The sequence below is a fragment of the Acinonyx jubatus genome, chromosome X (genome assembly GCF_027475565.1).
Source record: "Acinonyx jubatus isolate Ajub_Pintada_27869175 chromosome X, VMU_Ajub_asm_v1.0, whole genome shotgun sequence".
NCBI classification, from domain to species: Eukaryota; Metazoa; Chordata; class Mammalia; order Carnivora; family Felidae; genus Acinonyx; species Acinonyx jubatus.
This window is the reverse complement of record NC_069389.1, coordinates 57340864-57367148: the sequence shown is the minus strand read 5'-3', so window position 1 is coordinate 57367148 and position 26285 is coordinate 57340864. Positions and strand designations below refer to the sequence as shown.

The window sequence follows — 26285 nt, the reverse complement described above, 5'->3', positions numbered from 1 at the left end:
GCAACCGTGCAGTTATTGGTGACCTTGCCAAGAGCAGTTTTGATGGAGCTAAGTGGAAAAGTCTGATTGGAGTACATTTCAGAGAAAATGTAGAAAGATAAGTCTCATTTCTATATGCCAACAACAAGAACCAAAAATGCAATTTTTAAAAAGATACTGTAGCACTAAAAATATAAGTAGTCTATGAAGAAAACCTAATAAAAGATGTGCCAGAGATCCTTTATGGAGGAAATTATAAAAGTATTGATATGCAGAGCTGTGTCCTCTTCACAGATACAGCTACTCATTATTATAAAGATATCCTTTGTCCCTGAATCAACCATAGTCAGTGTGACTCCAGTCAAAATCCCAACAGGATTTTTCATGGAATTTGACAATCTGGTTCTAAAATTTATATGGCAGTGCAAAGAAAAGCCAAGGCACTCTTATAGAGCCACAAAGTAGAAAAACTGATTCTGTTGGATATTAAGATTTCTAATACAGCTGTAGTACTTAAAAGAGTGTAGTATTAGGACAGAGGTTTGAAAATAGGAAGAGAACAGAAAACTCAAAAATAGACCTATACCTATTTGGATATTTAATGTAGGACAGGTAGCATCACAGATCAATGGGGAAAGGGTTAACTATTTAATAACTGACGTTGAGGAAAATGGTTATCCACAAAGAAATAATAAAATTAGATTCCCACCTTACATCAAACACAAAAATCAATTCTGAGTGTATTACATACTTTAAACTTTTAGAAGAAAATATAGCTTGAGGGTTCTCAGCTGGCAGTACCTCCATTCAGGGAACATTTGAAAATGTATAGGAGTGTTTGGGGTTGTTTTGATGATGGAAATGATGCCAAATACTAAAGGCATTTAGCACCCAGGGTTCAGAGATGCTAAGCGCCCTGCAATGTGAGAGCCAGCTTCCCATAAAGAATAATTGTCCTGCCCCATACGCCAGTAACCTCCCCACTCACAAAGAAACACTGCTATAGGAAAATTTCTCTGTGATCTTGGGGTAGGGAAGAATTTCTGTAAAGAAATGTAAAAAACACCAACCTTAAAGGAAAAGAGTAATACATTTAATTACATTAAAATGAAGTGCCTCTGTTTACCAATAAATCATAAGGTGAAAAGACAAGACACAAAGTAGAGCTACACAAATAGCACTCATATAACTGGCAATGCACTAATATTTGAAATATATAAACTTTAAATACCAATACATAGAAAAAAAATCCAGGAGAAAGATGGACAAAAGATAAGAACAAGGCTTTCACAGAAGAGGAAATCATTCAGAAAAGATGTTCACCTCATTAGTAATCAAGGAAATGCAAATTAAAACCACAATGGATGACCCAAAGAAAACCAAAACAAAAGTCCATTTTAATCCACCAGATTGAAAAAATAACATAAACGATACTAAGTGTTAGTGAGGATGTGGAACACTTATACTTCTGGCAGGAGTGTATGTTTGGCAACCAATTTGGGAAACAGTTGTGGCATTATCTTTTGTTATTTTTGTTGTTGAAGACCAGAGTTTGTTTATTGCTTCAATGCTATTCACATTCATTTCTGAGATAGAAGATATTCAGTACATGAGAGAGTGAAATTAAAGTGGTAAAACATCAAATTAGTGCTATATTAACTAAAAATACCAATTTTTTAATATTGCCATCAACTCAGTGGTGAAATGTAAATATTCATAAAACTCAGAACAACAGAATTTTAGAAAGTATTTAAAGAATTGATGCCCAAAGTATGCCTCTCAGCATTTTAATAGTATAACATTTCAAGGTCAAATAAAATTCAGAAAGACTGAGTCAAACAATGTTACATGGTTTCTGACTGCTGGAATTCTCAAAGTTTTTCAAATGCAAATTTCTTCACATATTCCTAAATTTATTCAAGGAGAGAATACAATATCTGAATTTCTTGAACTTGTTTGGTCACAAAACTCTTTACTGGGGATTGTGAGGAGCTAGGCTCCAAGCAGTTTATTTTAGAAGTGAGTTGTGGCATTATCTAACAAATGTGTACATGTGTATATTTTACAACTCATTGGTTCCACTCCTAGAAATAGGCCTTGGAGAAACTTGGGCAAGTGTATTATAAAGAAAGTTTATAGCCATGTTGATGAGAATAGCAAAAACAAAACAAAAAACCTTAGAAAACAACAGATGTTCATTAATAGCAGTATGTCTTTGTTGTGGTAGAATGAAATACTAGACACCAGTGAAAATGAGTGAACTACTGCCGCAGATAACATGAAAGGTTCTTAGAGACAATTTTGAATAAAAGCAAAATTGCAGAAAAGTTGAGTGTGATACCAATATTTAGAGTTCAAAACCAAACAAAATTAAAGAGTATACTGTTTAGAGTTACTTGTATATGTAGGAAGACTAGAAAGGACACCTGGGTGGTTCAGTCAGTTAAGCAACTGAGTCTTAATCTTGGCTCAGGTCATGATCTCAGTTTGTGGGTTCAAGCCCTGCATCAGGCTCTATGCTGATCTCGTGGAGTCTGCTTGGGATTCTGTCGCTCCTTCTCTCTGCCTCTAACCTACTTATGCTGTCTCTCTCTCTTTCAAAATAAATAAACTTTAAAAAAAAAAAAGGAAGACTACGAAGAAATGCAAGGGAGTGACTTTTGGAAGTTCATGATAGTGGGTACCTCTGGGGAAAGATGGGGTGGTGGGCCAGAAAGAAGTATGCAGGGATCTGCAATGGGACTAGGTAATATTCTGTTGAGATGGATGGTGGGTTCACAGGGTGTTTATTCCATTATTATGTTTCATGACTTATATATTAAATATTCTTCATGTGGAAATTGCATACAAATACAATTTCTATATATTAAGCATTCTGTATGCATCAACTGCATCATGCTTTAAATGAAGAATAGAGAAGAATTCTCTCCCTCTGAAACTTTTGGTCTAGAACCTGTAATAGAGAGAAAGACTCTCATCTAAACAGCTGCATCTGTTCACAGCCACAGTGTTAACTTTGTTCTCCCTGATCTTCTCATCCTGCGAGCCATGGAGCCAAAGGCGGGATGCAAATGTCAGTATGGCTTTTCCTCCATTCGGTCAGGAGTATGGGAATAAGCACTCCCTCTCTTATGATCAAGAGTGTGCTTAGTCACTGAGTCTGCCAGCATTGTCATGGAATAGCAACTGAAATAGCCAGGAGAAAAACACAGACTTGGCCACATCAGGTACATTTGGGGGTCTCTGAAGTGGGGAAGTTGGAGGGTGGACAGAAAACGGGGCCAGTGAAAGAGAGACCAGGTTGCTTTCTAATGGCATCTTCATGAACTCATGTGACCCTAGGCAATTCACTTCCCTTCTCCAGACTCAAATTCTTCCCCAGTCCTCTTCAGGGTTTAACTAGAATGTACTTTACAGTTGCTGCCAGTCTAAACACTCAAAGACTGCAACTGTAAGTCCACCTAAGGGGAAAACAGTGTGCATAGCTACCCTCCTAGTCTTCAGGTTGGTGAATAATTAAGCCCCTCTCTATCGATTAGAGTTGCTGAAAGTATTGCTGATTTGGCTCTTAGTAGTGTGGAAAAACGAACCCATGTGCATGTACAAATGGCCATTCTTGACTAAGAAACTCCTATTTACACAATTAGCCTTGAGACTATAAATAGAAGTAGAAGCAAAATTGTCCCCAAGCCTGTAGAGCCTGTCCTCCCTCCTCCAGACTGCCTTTGATTACAGAGGTTTATATCTCTTTGTACACAGCCCTCCTTAGTCTTCCTGCCTCGTGTGCATGTTTTCATGGGGAAAAAATGTTTTTGTCAAGTTGTCCCCACATAACCTCCCTTACTACCTCTACATCTTTTTCTGCCTTAAACAACCACTATCTCTACCAAAAGAGGCTTACGTAAGCAAAATGAGCTTTGTCATTTGGGATAAATAGACCAAGGGTTAAATTAAAGAGACAGCTGTCTATACAGCTGGCTACAATGAGTGGAAGGCCTGGCAGTGCATGTGCCAGCTGCTTCTCACTTTTGTTCCTTCCCACTGTTGGTCTCCCTTCCACCCCTCTGGCCAGGGGTGCTGAGCTGCAAAGCTCTCTGAGCTCCTGGGAAGCTTCAAGCTGTGAGTTGGGGCTAAGGCAACCTAACTTCCTCCTGTCATAACTTCCTTTGGTCAAAAGATGTTTAAGTCTCAAATTTGGAACTGGAAAGAAATGCAAAATATACAAGCCACCTTCTCATCATTTGCAGACGGTCACCCTCTCCTTCTTCGAAGTCTTCTAAGCTTGTTTAAAGCAATATTTTGCTCTTAGCACATTTTCTTTCCCTTGAACTATAGGGGTTTTTTTTATTTTGTTTTTCTTAGCAGCACTTTTCAGGATCTGCTTTCCTAAAGGAAAGAGAGACTATGTGTTACTCTGGGTGAGTCACTGTTGTTTAGTCAATGCTGGTGAGAATCTCAAAGATTAATAAAGATTGCCAAAGGTGGCTGCAGTCCAGTCCCCAAATGCCCACATAATTTGCCCCCCTTTCCATTTTAGGATGAAAATAATCAGGGACAAGAAGAGAAGGGGATTTATGTGAATAAATAAGATACTGTCTTACAGCCAAAGCAACATTCAGATTCTCAGCTGGCAGAGGAATTCTTGAGCCCGATCTGCAGTGAAAGCATGAGCAAACTGCTAAATGGAATGCAAAGAGAACCCTAAACTTAATCTCTGTTCCAATCAGTCTACAGAAGAGTCGCAGAGAAGTACTATTCCTGGAAGGCAAAGTGCTTACCCACACACTGCCCCACCCCCAGCGTGAGAAATCCAGGGCCTCCATGATTGTGCCAGCACCCTGGCTCTTATTTCTGCAGTCCAGTTGCTTTGGTGAAATAGGAGTGTACACTGCCTATCCATGAAAGAACCACTCTGAAAGCAACTTATAAACTGTAAAGTACTAGGGGATGTCAGGTGGCCCTGTCACTCATCCATTTTTGTTGTATACCGCACTCCTTCAGTTGTCTTTTCTCATTATTGGATAAAAACCACAGAATTTTGTGATGAGAGGTTAGGCACTACATATAATCAATCATGCACAAGTCCCAAAGAATGGAAGCATAAATCGGCCTTAATTTTGGATTCCCCAGTCTACACATGAAGTGCATTTGCCAGTCAGCAACCTCACAAAGACATCACAGAATGGTCAAGGAATGACCCTAAGAAAGTTTTTGTGTACAGGGGATAGCTTTAAAGACTTTTTGAAGGAAAAACTCTAAATTTCAACATACTATTATTGCATACTCTGCATTGAAGTAAAAGCCCTCGTGTTTATGTAGACTTTGATTGAGGTGTCAAATATCTCATGACTCCTCATGACTCTGCCCTGAAATGAGGAGAAGGCAGTTGTGCCATAGCCACTGCATACAGTGGTGGGCTCTGCCCAGAGTGACTGGACAGCAAGATCAAAGAGCCAAACCACATCCACTTTGCATCCTTGGACTGTGTTAAAGGACATCCATCTCTGGCTAGCACCTCACCCAGGCTCTACTTTTAATAAACAAAACAATTTGAAATTTGTGATAAATTAAATGAAAAAACAAGAACTTCATCTTCCCATTCATCCATATGCCCATTGCTTATTTTGAGGGTGTACTTAATAGCACTTTCCAGAACAGAGTAATCCCTACGTAGAGACAAAGATGGCTCTAATACCAGGGCATAGGGGAGAAGGAACTTTGCACTCCTTCCCTCCCCATTCTCCTTTTCCCAGAGCCCATCTAGCTGACAGGTGCCAGAAGGGAAGAAATGTTAGCAAGTGATAGTTTCCAACCCCAAAGAAACTGTCCCCAAAGGGAGACAGAACAAGGCAGCTCATAAAATCCTTCAACTGAGGGACATAGCAAGACCTATCTAATTACATACGATTAGAAACGGTTCAACTTGTTGAGAATGTGCTACATGTGAAATGAAACAAAATGACACTTCTTGCACCCTGTAATGATACTATCTTGGAAGGAGAGTACAAAGGGTTTGTTCATGCTATCAGTAACAACAGTTTTTCTCATCCAACATTTTCGACACATCTGTTTTTAATATGGTGGTCTAAGTGAAGTAAGTTAACTTTTTACCCACTGTTCTGGCCCTCCTTTTCTTTCTTCACTGTACAATTCCATTTGTGTTGGCATTGTTCTTCTTTCACCCATCCCTCTCCAAGCTAACAGAGATAGAAGAGGGTTGTGCTGAGGAACTTTGCTTATCTCTGGACTCTTGATTGTTTTACTGTTCAAATAGCACTAACAATGATTTGAAAGTAAGACTAGTCTTATTTGTTCCAGCTATGTTCAACAGATTTTAGCTTTGACATTCTATCTAATTTGTTAAACTGACACTGAATAAAAACTCCCTAAGTAATTGATGAGTCAAAAAAAATCCTGATTTTGAAAATTAGGGAAGGATCATCTCAATTACTCTTAACTAGAATGCTTAGGGAATCTTGTGTTTATATCTAACTGGTTTCCAGCTAACAAGGGAGTAAATGACCATTCTGTACCTGCGTTGGCCAAAAAAAAAAGTATTTGATGATTCCATACTGAAAGTGTATGAGATAGGTGTATTTCCCATGAATGTAGAACCTTCAAGGTACAAAATAGGTTTTCTTCTACACATCCCTTTTCGGAACAGAAAAAGAATTTTTCTGTCTGGCAACCAGAAAAAGATAGTAGGATTCTGCAAATGCCTACGAATAAAAGCCAAAGTTTATAATTTTTTAGTGCTTTGATACAAAGAAAATGCTAACGTTCACCCATCTTTTTACCTTCTTTAGATTTGTGCTTCACAAGACTTTGCAAACACCAAAATTTGTAACTCTGAGCTGACAGATATTGTCTACTGTAATTATAAGATACAATCTAAATTGTGCTCGATATTGACTTTTTTAAGGACCTGTTCATGTGTTCTGAATTCTCTCTAGACTACAGATTGTGGTTGGAAGGAGAGAGGCATGAATGGTGCAGTATTTTTGGTGGCTTCTGATGTATTTTTCCTGTCTTTAGAGTACTTCTGTAACAAATGCCTTAACCCCAAGAAGTGGATAATAATGAGACATTTTATGCCCTCTGGCAAGCCAGTTGGGGTGATGGTTTTGGGCACGTGTACCATTCAGTGCCTGAAACATCACAAGGATGTCTGTCTGTGTAGGGCTGATGCCATGAAGGGGCTAGCAAGAATTGCTATCTATAGTCTTTACCTAAGAGAAGTGCCATTTTTACTACAAAGTCAGCAAACCTTCATTAAGCACATTCTGTGTACAAAGCCTTGTTAGGTTTCTATAACATTCTCTGTAACATGTTACTAGATCTATTTTTTTGAAGCGGTCGAGGAATTTCACTAATAATTTACTGACTACTGAGATATAGATAGATATAGATATAGATATAGATATAGATATAGATATAGATATAGATATAGATATAGATATAGATATAGCTGGGGATACCAAGATGAATCAGAGGTGTTTCCTGACTTATAGAGCTCAGAGTAAAGTGTGAGAAAGAAAAAATTGCAATTGGGTGTGAGACTAAAGGTTTCTTGTGAAGAGCTTTGTGAGTGTAGGGAAATGAATGATTAATTCTCTCAGAAGGGCATCAGAAAGGCTCACAAAGGAGATGATATTTGAGCTGTATCCTAAAGGATGGGTAAGATTTCACCAGGCAGACAGGATAGAAGGAAAGAGAATTCCAAGCAGAGGGAACAGCATTTGCAAAAGCTCATTAAAGCATGTTGGAAAGCTCTTCTTACTATCACTTGAGAGAACAAATATAAGTTGTCCTAATGTTGAGTTTGGATTTTTCTCTCATGATTACATTGCCATTTTTAAATATAGGACATGATATTTTAAGGCAATGATGATAAGAGACCTGATAGATTTGAAAGTTCTCCTTATTAAGCTGTGATGCTTATCTGGTGTCTTGCACATAGCAGGCTCTCAATAAATGCTTGCTGAATGATGAATCCCATATCTCTTTCCATTTATAAATTACTACTCTATCAAGGATCAGCTTACAAAGCAAAACTTCTGCCTATGACTTAGAAATGAATGTCCACAGTTCTGCTCTCTGTCACCCCAGCTTCCTCTACTCTCAAGAAGTATGTCTCTGCCACTGGACCTTAATTGTGTTTACAAGGAAGGACAACTGCCCTTGCTTTAAATCCTCAGTAACACTGGTTTCTACTCTGAAAGCCTCTATATAATTGAAATTTTTAAAAAGTGCCATTTGAACAGGATAGTCCCCATGTTGATGAAATAGGGGTTGGCGTCCTGGGAACTTTAGTGATACTGGCTAATATAGATGAGTACACCTCACATTTTTATTTTTATAGTAGAACCTAAATATGATTGATCAAACACTTTATATGGCAATAATAATAGAGTCTGCATTGAACGGCCTTGACAGCATGACATGGTATTGCCTATTCTTTTTGTTGTTGTTAAGAAAGAAAAGATAAATTTTTACTATTTTTATAAATTATGCAATAACCTTTGGGGCAGTAAAAAAATTTTTGCCTTGAATATCACTAGGGAATAGATGACAGAGAATGTAGGTAGACATAAACCATTTGCAAATCATATGCAAGGACACTTGTAACCCTTTCATTGCATTTTTGGATCCAGTCTTTGGGAAAATTCCCACCAGGGAATCTTGTTTCATTGTGAATCTAAAATGTATCAGAAATAAACTTCTTCAGTTCCAAACTGTGGCAGCTACATGACTGGCTCTTTCAGGCCTAAACTCTATAGCTATACCTTTCTAAAGGCCACAAGAGGGGCTCCTGGGTGGCTCAGTCAGTTAAACGTCCAACTTCAGCTCAGGTCACCATCTCCCTATTGTGAGCGTGAGCCCCACGTAGGGCTCTGTGTTGACAGCTCAGAGCCTGGAGCCTGCTTCAGATTCTGTGTCTCCCTCTCTCTGCCCCTCCCCCACTCACACTCTGTCTCTCTGTCTCTCTCTCTCTCTCAAAAATAAATAAACATTTTTTTAATTTTTTAATACATAAATAGATTAATTAATTAATTAATTAATTAATAAAGGCCACCACACCCGGCCACAGAATGTACTATCTTTCAGCTCCTGAATTTCACTGGGTAAATTCTTTTTACAAATAATTATTGACTGCCTCTTAGAGCCAGGCACAGTGGCAGGTTCTAAGAATACAGAAGTAAAGAAGACAGCCCCCATGGTACCCTCAACCTAGTAAAATGGTTTATAATCTCTTTGAGGTCATGGACCCTTTGGAAAATCTGATTCAAACTGCCCTTACATTGCTTAAATATTAGGATGGCAGCTTTCTGTTTCCCCAAAGGAAGGCAAGAACTTTTGTCCCTGATGAATGGAGTCTTGTGAAATCCATTAGAACTTATTCTTTCTAGATGTTAACCTTTATCCTCTTTTGGAGCCTGTAGCATGATAGAGAGAACATGGACTTTGAGCAAAACAGTTTGGAATTCTTCTATCAGTGGGACCTTGGGTAATTTACCGAGTGTCTCAGAAGCTCTATTTTCTCATTCCTAAAACAGTGATCCTCATATGCACTTTGCAGGGTGGCTGTGAAGATTGAATCAGTCAATGTGTATGAAGCACCTCGCACAAGGTCAGTGCTCCAGTCAGCATTAGTAAGTGACAAGGCTATATTTTGAACCTAGGTCTTTCTGACTCAAAAACCTAGTCTTTCTTCTTCCTAACAAATGTTCTTAAAATACTGGATTATATTTAACACTCACCAAAACTCCATCAGGGAGGGAAGAAACACCACATCTGGAGAAACAAATGGATAGAAAGAAGGAAATATCCTAGTTTGTCTAGAGACACTTAGGACATCTGTGACAATGCTGACACCAATTCTAGAGTCTCAATATCCTTTGTAGCTATGAGCACCCAGCATGGCTCCATGATCAGTTGTATCCGTTCCTTCTATAAGAATTTACTGACTACCACTATGTGCCCTATTTGATCCTAGGTGCTTCTGATGATTTAAAGGGCATGATCTATGACTTCTAGGAACTTTTAGCCTAGTGGGTAGGCAGAAGCTATACCCAAAAAAAAAAAAAAAAAATTAGAAAAAATTACACAAGACAGTACATAAACAAGGAATAATCTGTAGCCAAAACTAAATGTATTAGTCATCTTGGGCTTCCATAACAAAATACCATAAACTGGCTAGCTTAAACAACAGAAATTTATTTTCTCACAGTTCTGAAGGCTACAAGTCTAAGATCAAGATGTCAGCATGATCAGTTTCTGGTGAAAGCTTTCTTCCTGGCTAGTATAGGGCTGCCTTCTCTCTCTGTCTTCACATGAAAGGGAGACAGAGAGAGAGTGAGCAAGCTCTCTGATGTTTCTTCTTATAACATTACTAATCCCATCATGAGGACCTCACCTTCATGACCTCATCATATAAACCTTATTATCTTCCAAAGACCCCATCTCCAAGTACAGTCACATGACAGGTTAGACATATGAATTTGAGGGAGGACACAATTCAGTCCATAGCATTGTCTAACTTCTCATGTAATGGCCATGAGAAGATGACTTTTCTTTCCTTAATTAAATTTTTTTGCTGACACTACTAACATTTTAAAATACATAATACAGGGGCACCTGGATGGCTCAAGTGGTTTGGGCATCCAACTTCAGCTCAGGCCATGATCTCATGGTTTGTGAGTTCAAGCCCTGCATTTGGCTCTCTGTAGTCAGCACGGAATGCACTTCGGATCTTCTGCCCCCCTCTCTCTGTGCCCTTCCCTCCCTGCCTCTCAAAAATAAACATTTTTTAAAAATAAATTAAAAAAATAAAATATGTAGTGCATAATATAGTCATTAAAGCTTTTGGGGGGGAAACAAGTTATAACTTGTATTCTAGTCACCATAGTGTCACTGCTTTGATTTATACCTACATCAGCTCTTGCCTGGACCATTGCAATAGACTCATTCACTCATTCATTCATACAAGTAGTGTGTGCTTACTCTGTTGCATACACTCAAGAATTCAATAGTTAAAAGGCTGACATGAATCCTGCACTTAAGTGCTTACATTTTAGTCAGGGGACAGCATTAAGCAATTCAATGACCAAATTAATTATTTGAATACAACCAAGATGAGTGCTACCAAGTAGTAGTAGAGGAAGTTGAAAGTATATGATATGGAAAGGTGCCCTAATCTGGGGAAGCATCAGGAAGACTGCAGTGAAATTAATGTTGAGCTCTGAAGGCCAAGTGGAGGCCACTAGGCAGAGAGCCTGGAAGAAGAGCTTTCCTGGTTGAGGAAGCACCCTGTGTGAAGGCCCCTTGTGAGAATAAAGCAGTACTCCTTTGAAGAACTGCAGAGGAGACTGTAAGGCCAGAGCTGGAAAATCTAGAGATAGGAGGTGAGGTTAGAGAGGTAGTCATGAAGCCAGTTATTACAGGACCTTGTAGGCCATGGCAAGGATGTAGACTTGCAAGCACCAAGTAACAGGCAACTATTAAAGGGTTTTAAGCAAGGGAAAACCACAATCAGGTATGTGTGTGATGTGTGTGTGTTTGTGTGTGTATGCATGTGTGTGTGTGTGTGATGTGTGTGTGTTTGTGTGTGTATGCATGTGTGTGTGTGTGTGTGTGTGTGCATGTGTGCATGTGCACGTGTGTGTATATTAGTCTGCTCTGGCTGTCATAACAAAATTTCAAAGACTGGGTGGCTTAAACGAGAGAATTTATTTCCTCCCAGTTCTGGAGGCCAGTTGTCCCGGATCAAGGTCCAGCAGAGTCAGTTTCTAGAAAAGTCCTCTCTTCCTAGCTTATAGACAGCCACTTTCTTGCTGTGTCCTCAGATAGCCTTTCCTCAGTACATGTGCACGGGGGAAAAAAAGAGGAAGAGAGAGACAGTATGCAAGCAAGCTCAGATGTCTCTTCTTATAGGGACACTAATCCTATGGGATGAGAGCTCTACCGTTATGACCTCATTTAACCTTAATTCCTTCTTTATTCTAAATATAGTCACATTGGGGGTTAGGGATTTAACACATGAATTTAAGGGGGACACAGTTCAGTCCTTAACGTGTGTGTGTGTGTGTGTGTTTAATCACTCTGGCATTTGTGTAGACAATAGATTGGAGAAAAGTAGTCCAGTGGTAATAGAGTGACCAGTTAAGAGGCTGTTGTGGTAATCTAGATTTCAAACGCATCTTGGAGGTAGAACCAACAAGGCTTATTGATAGATTACATGTAGGGGTGAAAAAGAGGGAAGTGTCATGGAGGACCTCAAAGTTCTTTCTTGAGCAACTGGGTGAATTGTTGATTGATAAAGGGAACACTGGAGGAGGAAGTGGGGGTTTGGGATGGGGCCATGAGTGCAGCTCAACTGGTTTCCCTCCCTCCAGTTGTTCCATCCATAATCCATCCTTCATATCAGTTATTTTTGAGCAATGCAACTTTAATCATGCTGCTCCTGCTTCAAATACACACACACACACACACACACACACACACACACACACAACCTTCCAAAGCTTACAAGTCTAAAATTCTTAACAGAGTACACAGGATCCTCCTAGATTGGACCCTAATCTATTTTTCTCACTATACCTTCCCTACCTCTTGAACCATGGTTCTAGCCATGCCTTGACCAAGTTATTCCTTCTACCAAGATGTCCTTCCTCCCACATGGCTGCCAGATGAAATCCTACTCTTCCTTCAAGCTCCAATTCCCATGTCATCTGTCTGTGAAGTTCTCCCTCACCATCCCTCCCCTCCATAGGTAATTGCTTCTTTTTCTAAGATCCTATAGTACCTGACACATAGAATTATCTGAGACCTTATCATACTGCATTGTAATTCTCTTCCTCATCTGTTTCCCCAACTAAATTAAATGCAAGGGCAAAAGCCATGCTTGATACTTCTCTCCATTCCCAATTCCTACCACAGTGCCTGGAAACAAGTAGGTACTCAGATATAATGATAAATAATAATGGCAAACACTCATAGAGTGATTACTATGTGTCTGACACTGCTCTGAGTGCTTTAGATGCTCAACAATGATCTCTTCAAAAGTTCAATTATTATCCCCATTTCACAGACGGCTTGCCAAAGTTAGCAGAATAAATAAGTGGCAGAACCAGGATTGAAATCCAGGCAGGCTGGCTCTGGAATCTAAGTTCTTCATCATTGCACTGCATAGCCTCCCAATGTTTTTCTGCTGCTCAAACAATTAGCTATTGCTCTTCAGACTCTCTTTCCAGCAGGGCAGTCTTCATCTCTTTCCACCCCACTGTTTTATTGTCTATTACTTACTTGGAGCCTGGGAGCTGCTTTGATGATGACTTCAGGGAGTTGGGGGCTGCGGGGTGGCGAATTACTCTACTAAAACCAAAGGCTACAGCAGGAAAAGAACTACAGAAATATCCCCCCCCGCCCTTATCCTTCCCTTTTATCCTACTACCCCACTCCTCAAGCACCAGATACCTGTTTACTTCTACCTTAGAAAGAAGCAAAGCGTTACCCTCTTTTCTCCCAGTCTCATTTTTCTACCTACTTGGCTGTCAGCTCCTCCCTGCCCAACCTTTTGTAGTCTAGGAACTAGGCTTAGCTAACTCCTGCAAATTCCAGTTCACACACAAGCTCAAATTGAGTGTGTGCCCTGCAATGCCCCCAACTGGGCCTATCTCATTTTGCTCTGCCTGATATTTTGTTTTGTTTAGCTTTGTTTTTGAGGGGGAGTGGAGTTTTGGTTTTGATTCCCTCAAGAGAGAGCGAGGTCCCTGCTGTTTTACTTTTAGCTAGCACTAGCTCAGCTCCAGAGTAGCCTTCACCATGACCCCCAGGTTAATACAGCAATACAAAAGAAAAGTGGCAGCAGGGTAACAATGGCACAGTTGTGTTCATTCCCTGACTTTGCATTTCTTCAGCATTTAGGAGCTTGGTTTTGTGCTGTTTTGTTTGGTTTTTGAAAATTTTTATAAGGGTAAAGGTGATATAGGGTAAAAGCACATTTCCTGAAGCCAGATACACCCACCACTTACTAATTGTATGACCCCAGGAAGTTATTTAACCTCTCTGCTTCAATTTCCTCATCTGTAAAATGGAGCTAATACTCTTCACAGGGTGTTTGTAAGGATTCAATGAATCAACCAGTGTGAAACATTTAGAACTGTACCAGGTACACAGTAAGTGCTCAGTAAACATTAGCCAATATTATTTGCTAAATACAGTATGGTAGCAGAGAAGAATATCACAAATGTACATGTTCCCACTATTCAAAATTAAAATTGGTTAAGATTTTATCTTAGTTTTATGTCTTTTCTTAAAAATAAATTATTATAAAAAAATAAATAAATTATTATAGATAAGTTGGCTATTCTGTGACCCTCATCGTCAGTACTATTCTGCTCCTGACTCCCTAAAGGCATACATTGTCATGAATTTGATGTGTATCTTTCCAGCCCATGTTCACAGTAATCAGAAATAAGACTTGGTATGGGGAAGGGAAGTGAGTGGCTTAGGTTTGTTTTTTTTATTTATCTACACAAATGGTATCATAATGTTCATATTTTGCAACCTGCTTTTTTCATTCAATGTTTTTGAGATCTATCCATATAGATCTACTTCAGTCCATTTAACTGCTCTGTAATATCTCTTGTAGATATCCTATTTTATTTATCCATTCATATCTGTATGGACATTTGGAATAGTCTGGATTTTTTGCGACTGAATTCAGTCTGTTGGAGTGAACATTTTTATACTTGTCTCCTTTGGCACATGTGCACGTTTCTGTAGAGCAGAGCTGCAAATGTAATTTCCGGGTCATAGGGTTTATCCATTTTCAATTTTTCTAGACATTGCAGTCTGGCAGAGGCAGTGAGCACAGTGAGTAAAAGCATGACCTGGGGCCCAATAGATATAGGCTCAAATCCCAGCTCTATTACTTCCTAAGCTGTGTGACTCTGAGCAATTCTTTGTGCCTTGGTTTCCCTATCTGGAAAATGAGAACAGCATATACCTATTAATGTTGTTGTGTACATTAAATGCAATAAGGCTTTTAAGGTGTTTTAGTGACTAAAACATAGTAAGCTATAATTCTTTTTTTACTATATTTTATCACATATTTCCCCCTCAAATATGATAGTAGACCTTTTGTAAAGTATAGATATGTGAATAGAAAAAAATACTAGAAGAACGTTCATCAAAATGTTAGCTAGTGTTAGAAATCTGAGTGATCTTTTTGTGTGTTTTTTTATATCTTTCAAATTTTCTAAAAATGAAATATATTACCTTTGTAATGAGAAAACAAAATCACAGTCAATTGATTTTTTTAATGAAACAAAATATAAAGGAATTGAGATTAAAAAAAGAATTTCCCTTCTGGTGAGCAGGTTCACTCCAAGAATAGTGAAAGAGGTCTTAAGAAGTAGCTTTATAAAAGTTTAGAAACAATATAAATGCTTACCAGCAGAGGATTTGTTAAATATAGTACCCTGTGGAAGGATCTGCAAGATAATATGGTTAAATGAAAAGAGCAAGTACAAAACACTGCACAGTATGTTACCGTACTGTGTTAAATTGTAGTTTTATGCTTATGTAAGCAGTCTACCTCTTGAAAGAGTCAGGAAAACTCTGCCAAGGGAACAGGGTGTCTAGGGCATGTCAGATTTATTCTTTTACTAAATATCCTTTTCTACCTTTGGAATTTCATATTGTATGCATCTATTATTTACTCAGATTTTTTAGTATATGTGCTGCCGAAGTGAGCACTTACTCGGATTTTTTAAATAAGATACTTTTAAAGTAGCTTATGCTAGAATTTAGTGGGCTTTTTACAGTTATTGTCAGTATCTCCTCAACTGCCTTTATTCTAACTTCCAAAGTTAAGGGAAAGAAGCGAGATGAGGGCATCTGGCTGGAGAGCCGGTACAACATCAGCTATGCTGCTGTCCCACCCCCAGTGCAAACCTGATTCAAAGGTATTCAGACATAGGAGGATGGAAAGTGGTTCTAGAAGGGCATAACAGCCTCAGTAGAGGGGTGTGTGTGTGTGTGTGTGTGTGTGTGTGTGTGTGCCTGCAACTACAATTATGTGTAAAATGTAAGGGGGAGAATGGTAAGAGATGTGGCTAAAAAGGTGTGATAGGGCCAAGCTATGGAGCCAATGTTTTATGAGTCATGCTAAGGAGCTCAGACCCTCCAATCAAAGATGTAGTGTTACTAACGCATTTACAGTAAGGGAGTGAGAACACCCAACTTGAATTTTTTAGTGTTTATTTTTTAATGTTTTAATGTTTATTTACTTATTTTGAGAGAGAGAGAGAGAGAGGGAGTGAGTGGGGGAGAGGCAGAGGGAGAGGAAGAGAGAGAATCCTAAGCAGGCTCCACACTCATCATGGGGCCTGACTTGGAGCTCAGTCCCATGACCTGAGCTGAAATCAAGAGTTGGACACTTAACTGACTGAACCACCTAGGCACCCCAATCCAATTTGTGTTTTTGAGATTTTACAAGGGCTGCTGCACAAAGGATGATTTTGAGAGATAGGAAGAACAGTTCAGAAGCTGGTAAGAGATGATAAAGCCCTGAATTTAAAGTGTGAGCTAGAATTTGAACCCAGGCCTGCCTGACTCCAAAGATCAAATGTTATTTCTCCGTACAACACACTGCCTGAAGAAATGAACCATTGGGTTCCTTTGAATCAGCTTTCACCACACTAACACTGGAAGTACTACCAGTAGATATACATCTTCATTTACATTGAGATAAAAAGGAAAAGATGACCTCTTAATAAATCCTATGGGTTCACAAAAGCAATTCCTTTTATAGTTTTTTTTATGTTTGTTTATTTTTGAGAGAGAGAAAGAGAGTGAGAGCAGAAACGGAGGCAGGTCAGAGAGAATGGGAGACAGAATCCAAAGCAGGCTGCAGGCTCTGAACTGTCAGCACAGAGCTGGACATGGAGCTCAAACCTACAAACTCTGAGATCATGACCTGAGCTGAAGTTGGCTGCTTAACTGACTGAGCCACCTAGGCACCCCAAAGCAATTCCTTTTAAAGGAAGAAGCCTTAAAATACATGCTGTCACCTTTGTGGTTTGGTTATTCATTTGGTTATTCATTCATCCTTGCTTTTTAAATATTTTGCTTTACTATTACTATAAATTATCTAGTATAGTTTACACTTCAGGTATTGAAAATTAAAGAAGGTATCATCCATGAATCCCCAATTTCAAAAAAAGTGGAATATGAATAACTAACATTATAATTAGCATATTATAACTTTTGATTATTCAAAAGGCAATTCATGAATAGAGTACCTCAGCATCCATGTTAAGAAAATTATTATCGGGGCGCCTGGTGGCTCAGTCGGTTAAGCATCTGACTTTGGCCCAGGTCATGATCTCACAGTTCGTGAGCTGGAGCCCCACATCAGGCTCTGTGCTGACAGCTCAGAGCCTGGAGCCTGCTTCAAATTCTGTGTCTCCCTCCCTCTCTGCCCCTCCCCCTCTCATGTTCTGTCTCTCTCTGTCTCAAAAATAAATAAACACCAAAAATTAAAAAAAAAAAAGAAAATTATTATCATAAGCTCCTAATAGAAAGGGCAGGGTTTATTCGTGTTTTATCCTCAATGCCCAGTATGTAGCAGACTTTCAATGAATGATTGAATGGCTGGATGGATGAGTGAATGGTAGAAGACTATAGCAGTAGATTATTCTGAGCCTATAACTTTCCTAGTACCAGTTTTGCATGCCTTTCTTTTGCTTTTTTCTCCTATAAGTAGAATACAAAATAGCAAAGCTGATTCTCTCCTAAATTGATATTTAGGAGCTTTTGGCAGGGAGCAGGGAAGGGAACATTGAATGACCCTTAATTTTTTGGAAACAGTTTTATCAATATATAATTCTCATACCATAAAAATCTCCCATTTGAAGTGTGCAACTCAGGTATTTAGTATATTCACAAAGTTGTGCAATCATTGCCACTAATTCCAGAACATTTTCATCCCCCTCTAGAAGAAATCCCATACCCAGTAGCAGTCAGTCTCCATTCCTCTCCCCCCTCAACCCTGGTGACAACTAATCTATTTTCTATTTCTATAGATTTACCTGTTCTGGATATTTCATATGAATGGAATTCTACAGTATGTGGTCTTTTATCACTGGCTTCTTTCACTTAGCGTAATGTTTTCAACGGTCATCACATTGCAGCATATATCAGTATTTTTTTTTTTTTTGCTTTTTATTACCGTATAGGAGCTTTCTGAGCCAGTAATTTGTGGTTTAAGTCATCGCAGTATTTCCTACATTTTGGACAACTAAAGGAATTCATCTGAAACTGAAAGGAAGCCAGCATGAATACAACCCAGGATGAATGAGATTACAGCCATCCTCATCTTTGGCAGTGGCAAAATTATGCTGAGCCAAAGATCTGTCTTAATAGGATGGCAGGCCCAAGTTATGTGTTGTGACCTCCTGCTGGCAGTGGTCTAGTCTGAGAAGGGCTCATGGGTGCTGGTATAATGGGATGAGGCAAGTGCCTCATAGCTTATATTTCTGGCTTGGGCAGAGCTTGGGTGCAATTCCTCATCTTCAGACATCTGAGAAAAGTATGTCGGGGATCTCCTGGTTCCATTTGTTCTGTTTGCCAGTGGGCAGGGTACTACACTGCACTGTGCAGACAGGTTGGACAGTTTATTGTAGGCTGACGAAAGCAGATTAAAAAACCATCAGCTTGGTGGGAAACTAGCTCAGAGTCCAATCCAAATTTCAGATGAAATATTTACACAGCCAGGAGATAAACCAAGGGAAACAGCGTGCCCTTTGTGTGTGCTTCTGAGTGTGCAGGCACACACAGAGCTGCTGACCATTTGTCAACTTCCAAGATTTATTCTGCTGCTTCTGGCAAAGGACAACCTAATGATTTAATAGCTTGTCAACACCTACACAGAGAAACAAGGACTGGCACTTCCTCATTTCTTATTTTCTTTGCTTTAAATAGGAATTCCTATTGTAAGTCACTGGAACCTGGAAATCAGACTGTCAGGTTCTCTTGACTTGGGTGCACAGTTCCTGAATCTGAGCATAATGAATGTTATAACTTTCCTGTTATACAAACACAGGGTTTCTACCCTTCCAGAAGAACCCATTGAGTTCATGTCCTAAAGCCTGAGTGTTTGCTTCAGACCATTACTGTGAGCCAATTTCAAATGGAGTGAAACTGTTTTGTTTCTGTCCCATGAACCTCTTGAGTTGAATGCCTGCTTGAGCAATCCAGTGCCTAGTTGCCACATTTACATTTGAGATGGAGAAGTTATTGAGAGGATTTAGTGGGGAGGAAGACTGTACTTCTTGTGTAGAGTATTATTCTTCAGGCATCCTTTGGCAGTTGTAGGTTCCCTGAAAGCAGGAAGCATGTCCTTTTCCATATAGCAAATCCCACAGTGCCTAGACACTGTAGTGTCTGGCACACAGTCACTTTACTTGACTGATTTTCAGACAATTCAACTATGATCTAGTGAACAGAATGACAAGTTAACCAGAGGGTTATATTTTATATTAGAAGAATACCTTAGGTACACTGGGCCTTTATCCCAAAGAAAGGTAAAATAGCAAAGTGGTATAGAGCTTTACTTCTCAAACTTCAGTATGCATGTGAATTACCTAGGGCCTGTTAAATTCAAATTCTGATTCAGTAAATCCAGGGTGGAACCAGAGATTGTGCCTTTCTTGTAAACTCCCAGGTGATACAACGTTGCTGGTCCAGGAACTACACTTTGAATAACAAGGATCTAGAACTATGTTGCTCAATATGGTAACCACTAGCACATGGACTGTGCCGGTCCAAGTTGAGATGTGCTATAAGTATAAAATAGACATCAGATTTCAAAGACTTAATTAAAACATGTAAAATATCCCATTAATGGTTTTATATTGGTTATATGTTAACATGATAATATTTTGAATATAGTGGGTTAAAAATATATTCTTAAAATTAAATTCACCTGCTTCTCTTTACTTTTTAATGTGGCTACTCAAAATATTTTCAGTATTCACATATATGGCTCACATTATATTTCTACTAATCGGCACTAGTCTAGAGTAGGTGTTGAAAACTTAAGTGAAGGACCAAATACTAAATATTTTGGACTTTTCAGGCCATAAGGCCCCTGTCCTACTTTTTACCTCTACCGTTGTGAGCACAAAAGCAGCCACAGACAATACATAAATTAATAAGTGTGGCTGGATTACAATAAAACTTTATTTACAAAAACAGGTAGAGGTGGTAGCCATGAAAACCAACAGCCCACAATAATGGTGAAAACCAGAGAGGCCTAGCAGCCACCAGAGGGAGCTGAACAGTGTTGGAGCTCCTTCAAAGCCTCATTCCCAGAGAATTATTTGACCTGTCTTGTTGTTCCCTAGAAGACACCCCTTGCAAGACTTTTTTCATTAGACCTGACTCAAGAGCTTATTTGGTGTGAAAAACTTTTTCCCTGAGGCATTTGTCAAAAACAATTAGATGCAAATGATTGATTAACTGCATAGCTGTATGAGACAGTAGATAACAGTTTGGGAAAACATTAGGCTAACCAAAAGGCTTAGAAAAAGCTAGGGAATGAGATGTCCATAGGGGCTTTGAAAGGCTTCACCATATTCCTGGGAATCTAGGGGGGCACACGCATGCACAGAACTGTGTGTATGCTAGGGATGTGTGCGTGCTCAGAAAAGACCTGAGAAAGGCCTCTGGCTGACCTTCAAGCTCTGCACAAGTGAAGTGCTAAGACAGAGTGATGCACTGTCTGGCTAAATGTTGAGGGTGTGCCTCCAACATGCATACAGAACCTCTTGGCAAAGACTGGGAGACTTGCAGGCATTTCAGAACATCTCTGTCCAACCATTGGCTGAATATTAAGTTAAGCAAGTGGAGATTTCAGTGGCCACACATTACAAAGAATACAAACTTTATAGAATTAATTTGGAAAAGTCATTAAACAAATAAATACCACCAGCAACAACCACAAGCCCTGGGAAGGGAGAGAATCTGATTTCCAGAGTTAAATGTCTACTTTTCAGCAAAATTTAAAAGATATATAAAGAAATAAGAAAGTATGGTCAATACACTGGATAACATTACTCAACATAAACTGAACCCAAGAATGTCTACATGTTGGACTTACTAGACAAGGACTTTAAATCAGCTATTTTTTTTAACACTTACTTATTTTTGAGACATAGAGAGACAAAGCATGAACGGGGGAGGGTCAGGGAGAGAGAGGCAGACACAGAATCTGAAACAGGCTCCACGTTCTGAGCCGTCAGCACAGAGCCCGACATGGGGCCTGAACTCACGAACTGCGAGATCATGACCTGAGCTGAAGTCGGACGCCCAACCGACTGAGCCACCCAGGCGCCCCAATCAACTATTTTAAATATGTACAAAAATATGAGAACAGTTTCTCACCAAAGAATATCAATAGACAAAAATTATAAAATAAAACACAAATACAAATACAAATTCTGAATTTGAAAAGTGCAATAAATGAAATGAAAGATTCACTAGAGTTGCTCAGCAGATTTGAGCAGGCAGAAGACAGAATCAGTAAACTTGAAATCAGGTCAATTGATATTATCCAGTCTGAGGAGTTGAAAATAAAAATAATAAATAAAAATGAACAGAACTTCAGAGACTGGTTTGGCACTATCAAGTGTACTAACATATAAATAATAGGAATCCCAGAAGGAAAGGAGAAATATTTGAAGAAATAATGGCCCAAAACTTCCAAAGATGTTAATCGATGCACCCAAGAAGCTCAACAAATATGAAGTAGACTAAGCTCAGAGATATCCACTCTGAAATACATCATAAACTGCCAAAAGACAAAGAGAGAACTTGAAAGCAGCAAAAGAAAACTCATCATGTACAAGGAGTCCTCAATATGATTAACAGCTAACTTCTGATGAAAAATCATGGAGGCCAGATATTCAAAGTACTAAAAGAAAAAAAAAAGCCATCAACAAGAATTCTATATCTGGCAAAACTATTCATCACAAATGAAGGGGAGGGGCACCTGGGTGGTTCAGTTAGTTAAGCATCCAGCTCTTGATTTCAGTTCAGGTCATGATCTCGTGGTTCACAGGATCAAGCCCCACATCAGGCTCTGCACTGACGACAGTGTGGAGCCTGCTTGGGATTCTCCCTACCTCTCTCTCTCTGCCCCTCCCCTGCTTGTGCTCTGTCTCTCTAAAAATAAATAAATAAACATTTAAAAATTTTAAATGAAGGGGAAATTAAGACATTCCACAGATAAACACTGAGAGAATTTAATGCTACACAAAATACCAAATCTGCCCTATAAGAAATATTAACAGGAATCCTGAAGGCTGAAATGAAAAGACACCAGACAGTAATTTGAATCTATATGGAAAATAAAGACCACCAGTAAAAATCACCACATAGGTAAATATAAAAGTACAATGTGTTTTTATTTGTAACTTTTTCTCTTATATGATTTTAAAAGCAACTGTGTATAGCAATAATTATAAATCTGCTTTTAATGAGTACACAATATATAAAGATGTCATTTATATGATAATAGCATAAAGGAGCAGTGTGAGAATGGAATGGTATAATAGCAAAGTATTTATATAATACTGAAATTAAGTTGGTATTAAATCAAACTAGATTATTAAAAGTTAGGATGTTAATTGTAATCCCCAGGTCAAACACTAAGAAAAAACAGCACACTCACTCACACACACACACACACACACACACACTTATATATAATACATTTAATCTATTTAAAATAACAACAGGAAAATTAAAATGGCACACTAGAAGATATGTATTTAATTTTAAAAAGAAGACAGTAATGGAAGACTAGAAAAACAAAAAAGCATAAAATGTAGAAAACAAATAGCAATGGCATGCATAAACCATGCCTTAGCAGTAACTGCATTAAATGTAAGTGAATTAACCAGTTCAATGAAGTCAGAGATTGGCAAGATGGATTTATAAAACATTATCTAACTATATATTGTTGATAAGAGAAACACATCAAAGTTACACACAGGTTGAAAGTAAGAAGATGGTCAAAGATACATCATGCACACAATAACTAAAGACAGCTGAGTGGCCATACTAATATTAGACTAAATGGGTTACAAAACAAAAATTGTTACTAAAGACAATAAAGGACATTTTATGATGGCAAAAGTCTCAGGCATCAGGAAAATGTAACAATTATAAATATATATATGCCCCTAATAGCAGAGCCCCAAAATAATGAAGTAAAAACTGAAGGATTAAAGGAAGCAACAAATGATTCAGCAATAATAGTTGGAGACATCAATACTCCATTTTCAACTAGACAAAACAACTAGAAACAACTAAACAAAGGATCAACAAGGAAATCAAATACTTGAACAACACTAAACCAACTGGACCTAACAGGCACATATAGAACACATCACCCAACAACAGCAGAATACAGAAGTGCACATGGAACATTTTCCAGGACAGAACATATGTTAGACCACAAAATAAGTCTCAATAAATTTAAAAGGGTTGAAATCATACAAAGTACTTTGGAATGAAATTAGATGGAAAGGAATGAAATTAGAAATCAATAAAAAGAGGCGCCTCGGTGGCTCAATCGGTTAAGCATTGGACTCTTGATTTCAACTCAGGTCACAATCTTGCGGTTCATGAGTTCAAGCTTCATATCTAACAGTGCAGAGCCTGTGTGAGATTCTCTCTCTCTTTTTCTCTCTCTGTCCATGCCCTGCTCTCTTTCTCTACCTCTCTCTTTCTCAAAAATAAATAATCATTTTTTTTTAAAAAGAAATCAATAGGGGCACCTGGGTGGCTCAGTCGGTTGAGCGTCCACCTTTAGCTCAGGTCACGATCTCACAATTCATGGCTTCAAGCCCCACGTCCAACTCTGTGCTCACAGCTCGGAGCCTGGAGCCTGCTTCAGATTCTGTGCCTCCCTCTCTCTCTGCCCCTCCCCTGCTCGCATTCTGTCTGTCTCTCAAAAATAAATAAAACATAAAAATAACAAATAAACTGAAAGTAGATTCTTTGAAAAGTTCAACAAAATTGACAAATATTTGGTAGACTGACCAAGAAAAAATAGAGAAGACTCAAATTATTAAAATCAGAAATGAGCATGGGGCTACAAAATTTACAGAAATAAAAAGGAGGATGAGAGAATACTGTGAACAACTGTATGACAACAAATTATATAACCTAGATGTAATGGACATATTCCTAGAAAGTCACATACCACAGAAACTAACCCAAGAAAAAAATAGGAAACCTGAATAGACCTATAACAAATAAAAGAGATTTTTTAATCACACAAAGAAAAACTCCAGGTACATATGGTTTTACTGGTTAATTTTACAAAGGATTTAAGGACTTAGCACCAATCCTTCATTTAAAAAAAATGGAAGAGGAGGTAACACTTCCCAATGCTTTCTATGAGGCCAGTATCACCCTGATACCAAATTAACAAAAATACCACAAGGAAAGAAAGCTACAGAACAATATCTCTTATGAATATAGACATAAAAACCCTCAACAAAATACTAACAAACCAAATCAAGCAACATATAAAAAGGATCATATATCATGACCAAGTATAATTTATTCCAGAAATGCAAAGTTGTCACATCTGAAAATTAAATAATGAAATATAACATATCTATAGAATAAATCTTTTAAAAATCTGTGATAACCTCAGTGGACACACACAAAAATCATTTGACAAAATCTTAGACCCTTTCATCATAAAAAAACACTCAAATTAGAAATAAAAAGGAACTTCTTCAACCTGATAAAAGGTATCTTAAAAATCTACATCTAATATCATACTTAATGGTGAAAGATGGAAAACTTTCCTCCTAAGATAAGGAACAAGACAAGGATGTCCACTCTTGCTACTTCTATTCAATGTTCTAGAGGTTATAGCCAGGGCAATTGGGGAAAAAGAAATAAAAGGCATCCATATGTGAAAGAAAAAAGTAAAGCTGCTGCTATTTGCAAATTATATTATTTTTTATATAGAAAATCCTAAGGTATCTACACAAAAAAAAAAATTTATTGGAGCCAAAAATGCATCCCAAAATCCAGAACACTGACAACACCAAATGCTAGAGAGGGTGTGGAGCAACAGGAAATTTCATTCATTGCTGGTGGGAATGTAAAACGGTACAGCCACTTTGGAAGACAGTTTGACAGTTTCTTACAAAACTCCTTGGCATTTACCAAAAGGAATTGAAGACTTATGTCCACACAGAAACCTGTGCACAGATGTCTAGAGCAGTTTTATTCATAATTGCTAAAACTTGGAAGCAACCAAGATGTCTTTCAGTAGATGAATGGATAAAAAAAACTGTGGTACATCCAGACAATGGAATATTATTCAGTACAAAAAGAAATGAGCTATCAAATCATGAAAAGACTTGGAGGAACCTTAAATGTATATTACCAAGTGAAAGAAGCAGTCTAAAATGGCTACATACTGTATGATTCCAACTATATGACATTCTGGAAAAGGAAAAACTATGGAGACCATAAAAACATCAGGAGTTGAGGATGGGGGAGAAATGAATAGGCAGAGCACAGAGGATTTTTAGGGCAGTGAAAATACTCTGTATGATACTATAATGATGAATATATGTCATGTTACACTTGTCCAAACCTATAGAATGTGAACCCTACAGTAAACTATGGACACTAGGTGATAACAATGTAGGTCTTATCAGTTATAACATATGTACAACTCTGTTAGGGGATGATGACAATGAGGGAAGCTGTGTATGTGTGGAGGCAAAGGGTACATGGGAAATCTCTGTACCTTCCTCTCACTTTTGCTGTGAAACTAAAACTGCTCTTAAAAATTATGTGTTTTTTGGGGCGCCTGGGTGGCTCAGTCAGCTGAGCGTCCAACTTCAGCTCAGGTCATGATCTCGTGGTTTGTGAGTTCAAGCCCCATGTCAGGCTCTGCGCTGACAGCTCAGAGCCTGGAGCCTGCTTCAGAGTCTGTGTCCCCCTCTCTCCCCACCCCACCCCTGCTTGTGCTCTGTCTCTCTCTGTCTTTCAAAAATGAATAAACATTAAAAATTTTTTTAATTATGTGTTTTCTAAAAAATGAGTTCAGATGGGGCACCTGGGCTCAGTTGGTTAAGCTTCTGGCTCTTGATTTCAGCTCAGGTCATGATTTCATGGTTGGTAGTTTCAAGCCCTGCATCAGGCTCTGCACTGTCGGAGGGATTCTGTCTTCCTTTCTCTCTGCCCCTCCCGTACTT

At 38.5% G+C, this 26285-nt stretch overlaps 1 protein-coding gene across 9 annotated transcripts in view; it reads left to right on the top strand.

Moving 5' to 3' along the window:
• Positions 1 to 26285, top strand: part of HDAC8 (histone deacetylase 8) — a 221122-nt gene that overhangs the window by 144181 nt on the left and 50656 nt on the right. For 4 of the 9 annotated variants that reach the window (XM_027053673.2, XM_027053672.2, XM_027053676.2 and 1 more), the window contains one exon: positions 15855 to 15950. The exons of 4 other annotated variants lie outside the window; for them this stretch is intronic. In XM_027053673.2, the coding sequence (XP_026909474.1) occupies positions 15855 to 15950 (96 nt within the window). Of the gene's footprint in view, positions 1 to 9559; positions 11558 to 15854; positions 15951 to 26285 lie in introns of those variants that run through there. One more of the 9 variants, XM_027053679.2, reaches the window with a different exon arrangement.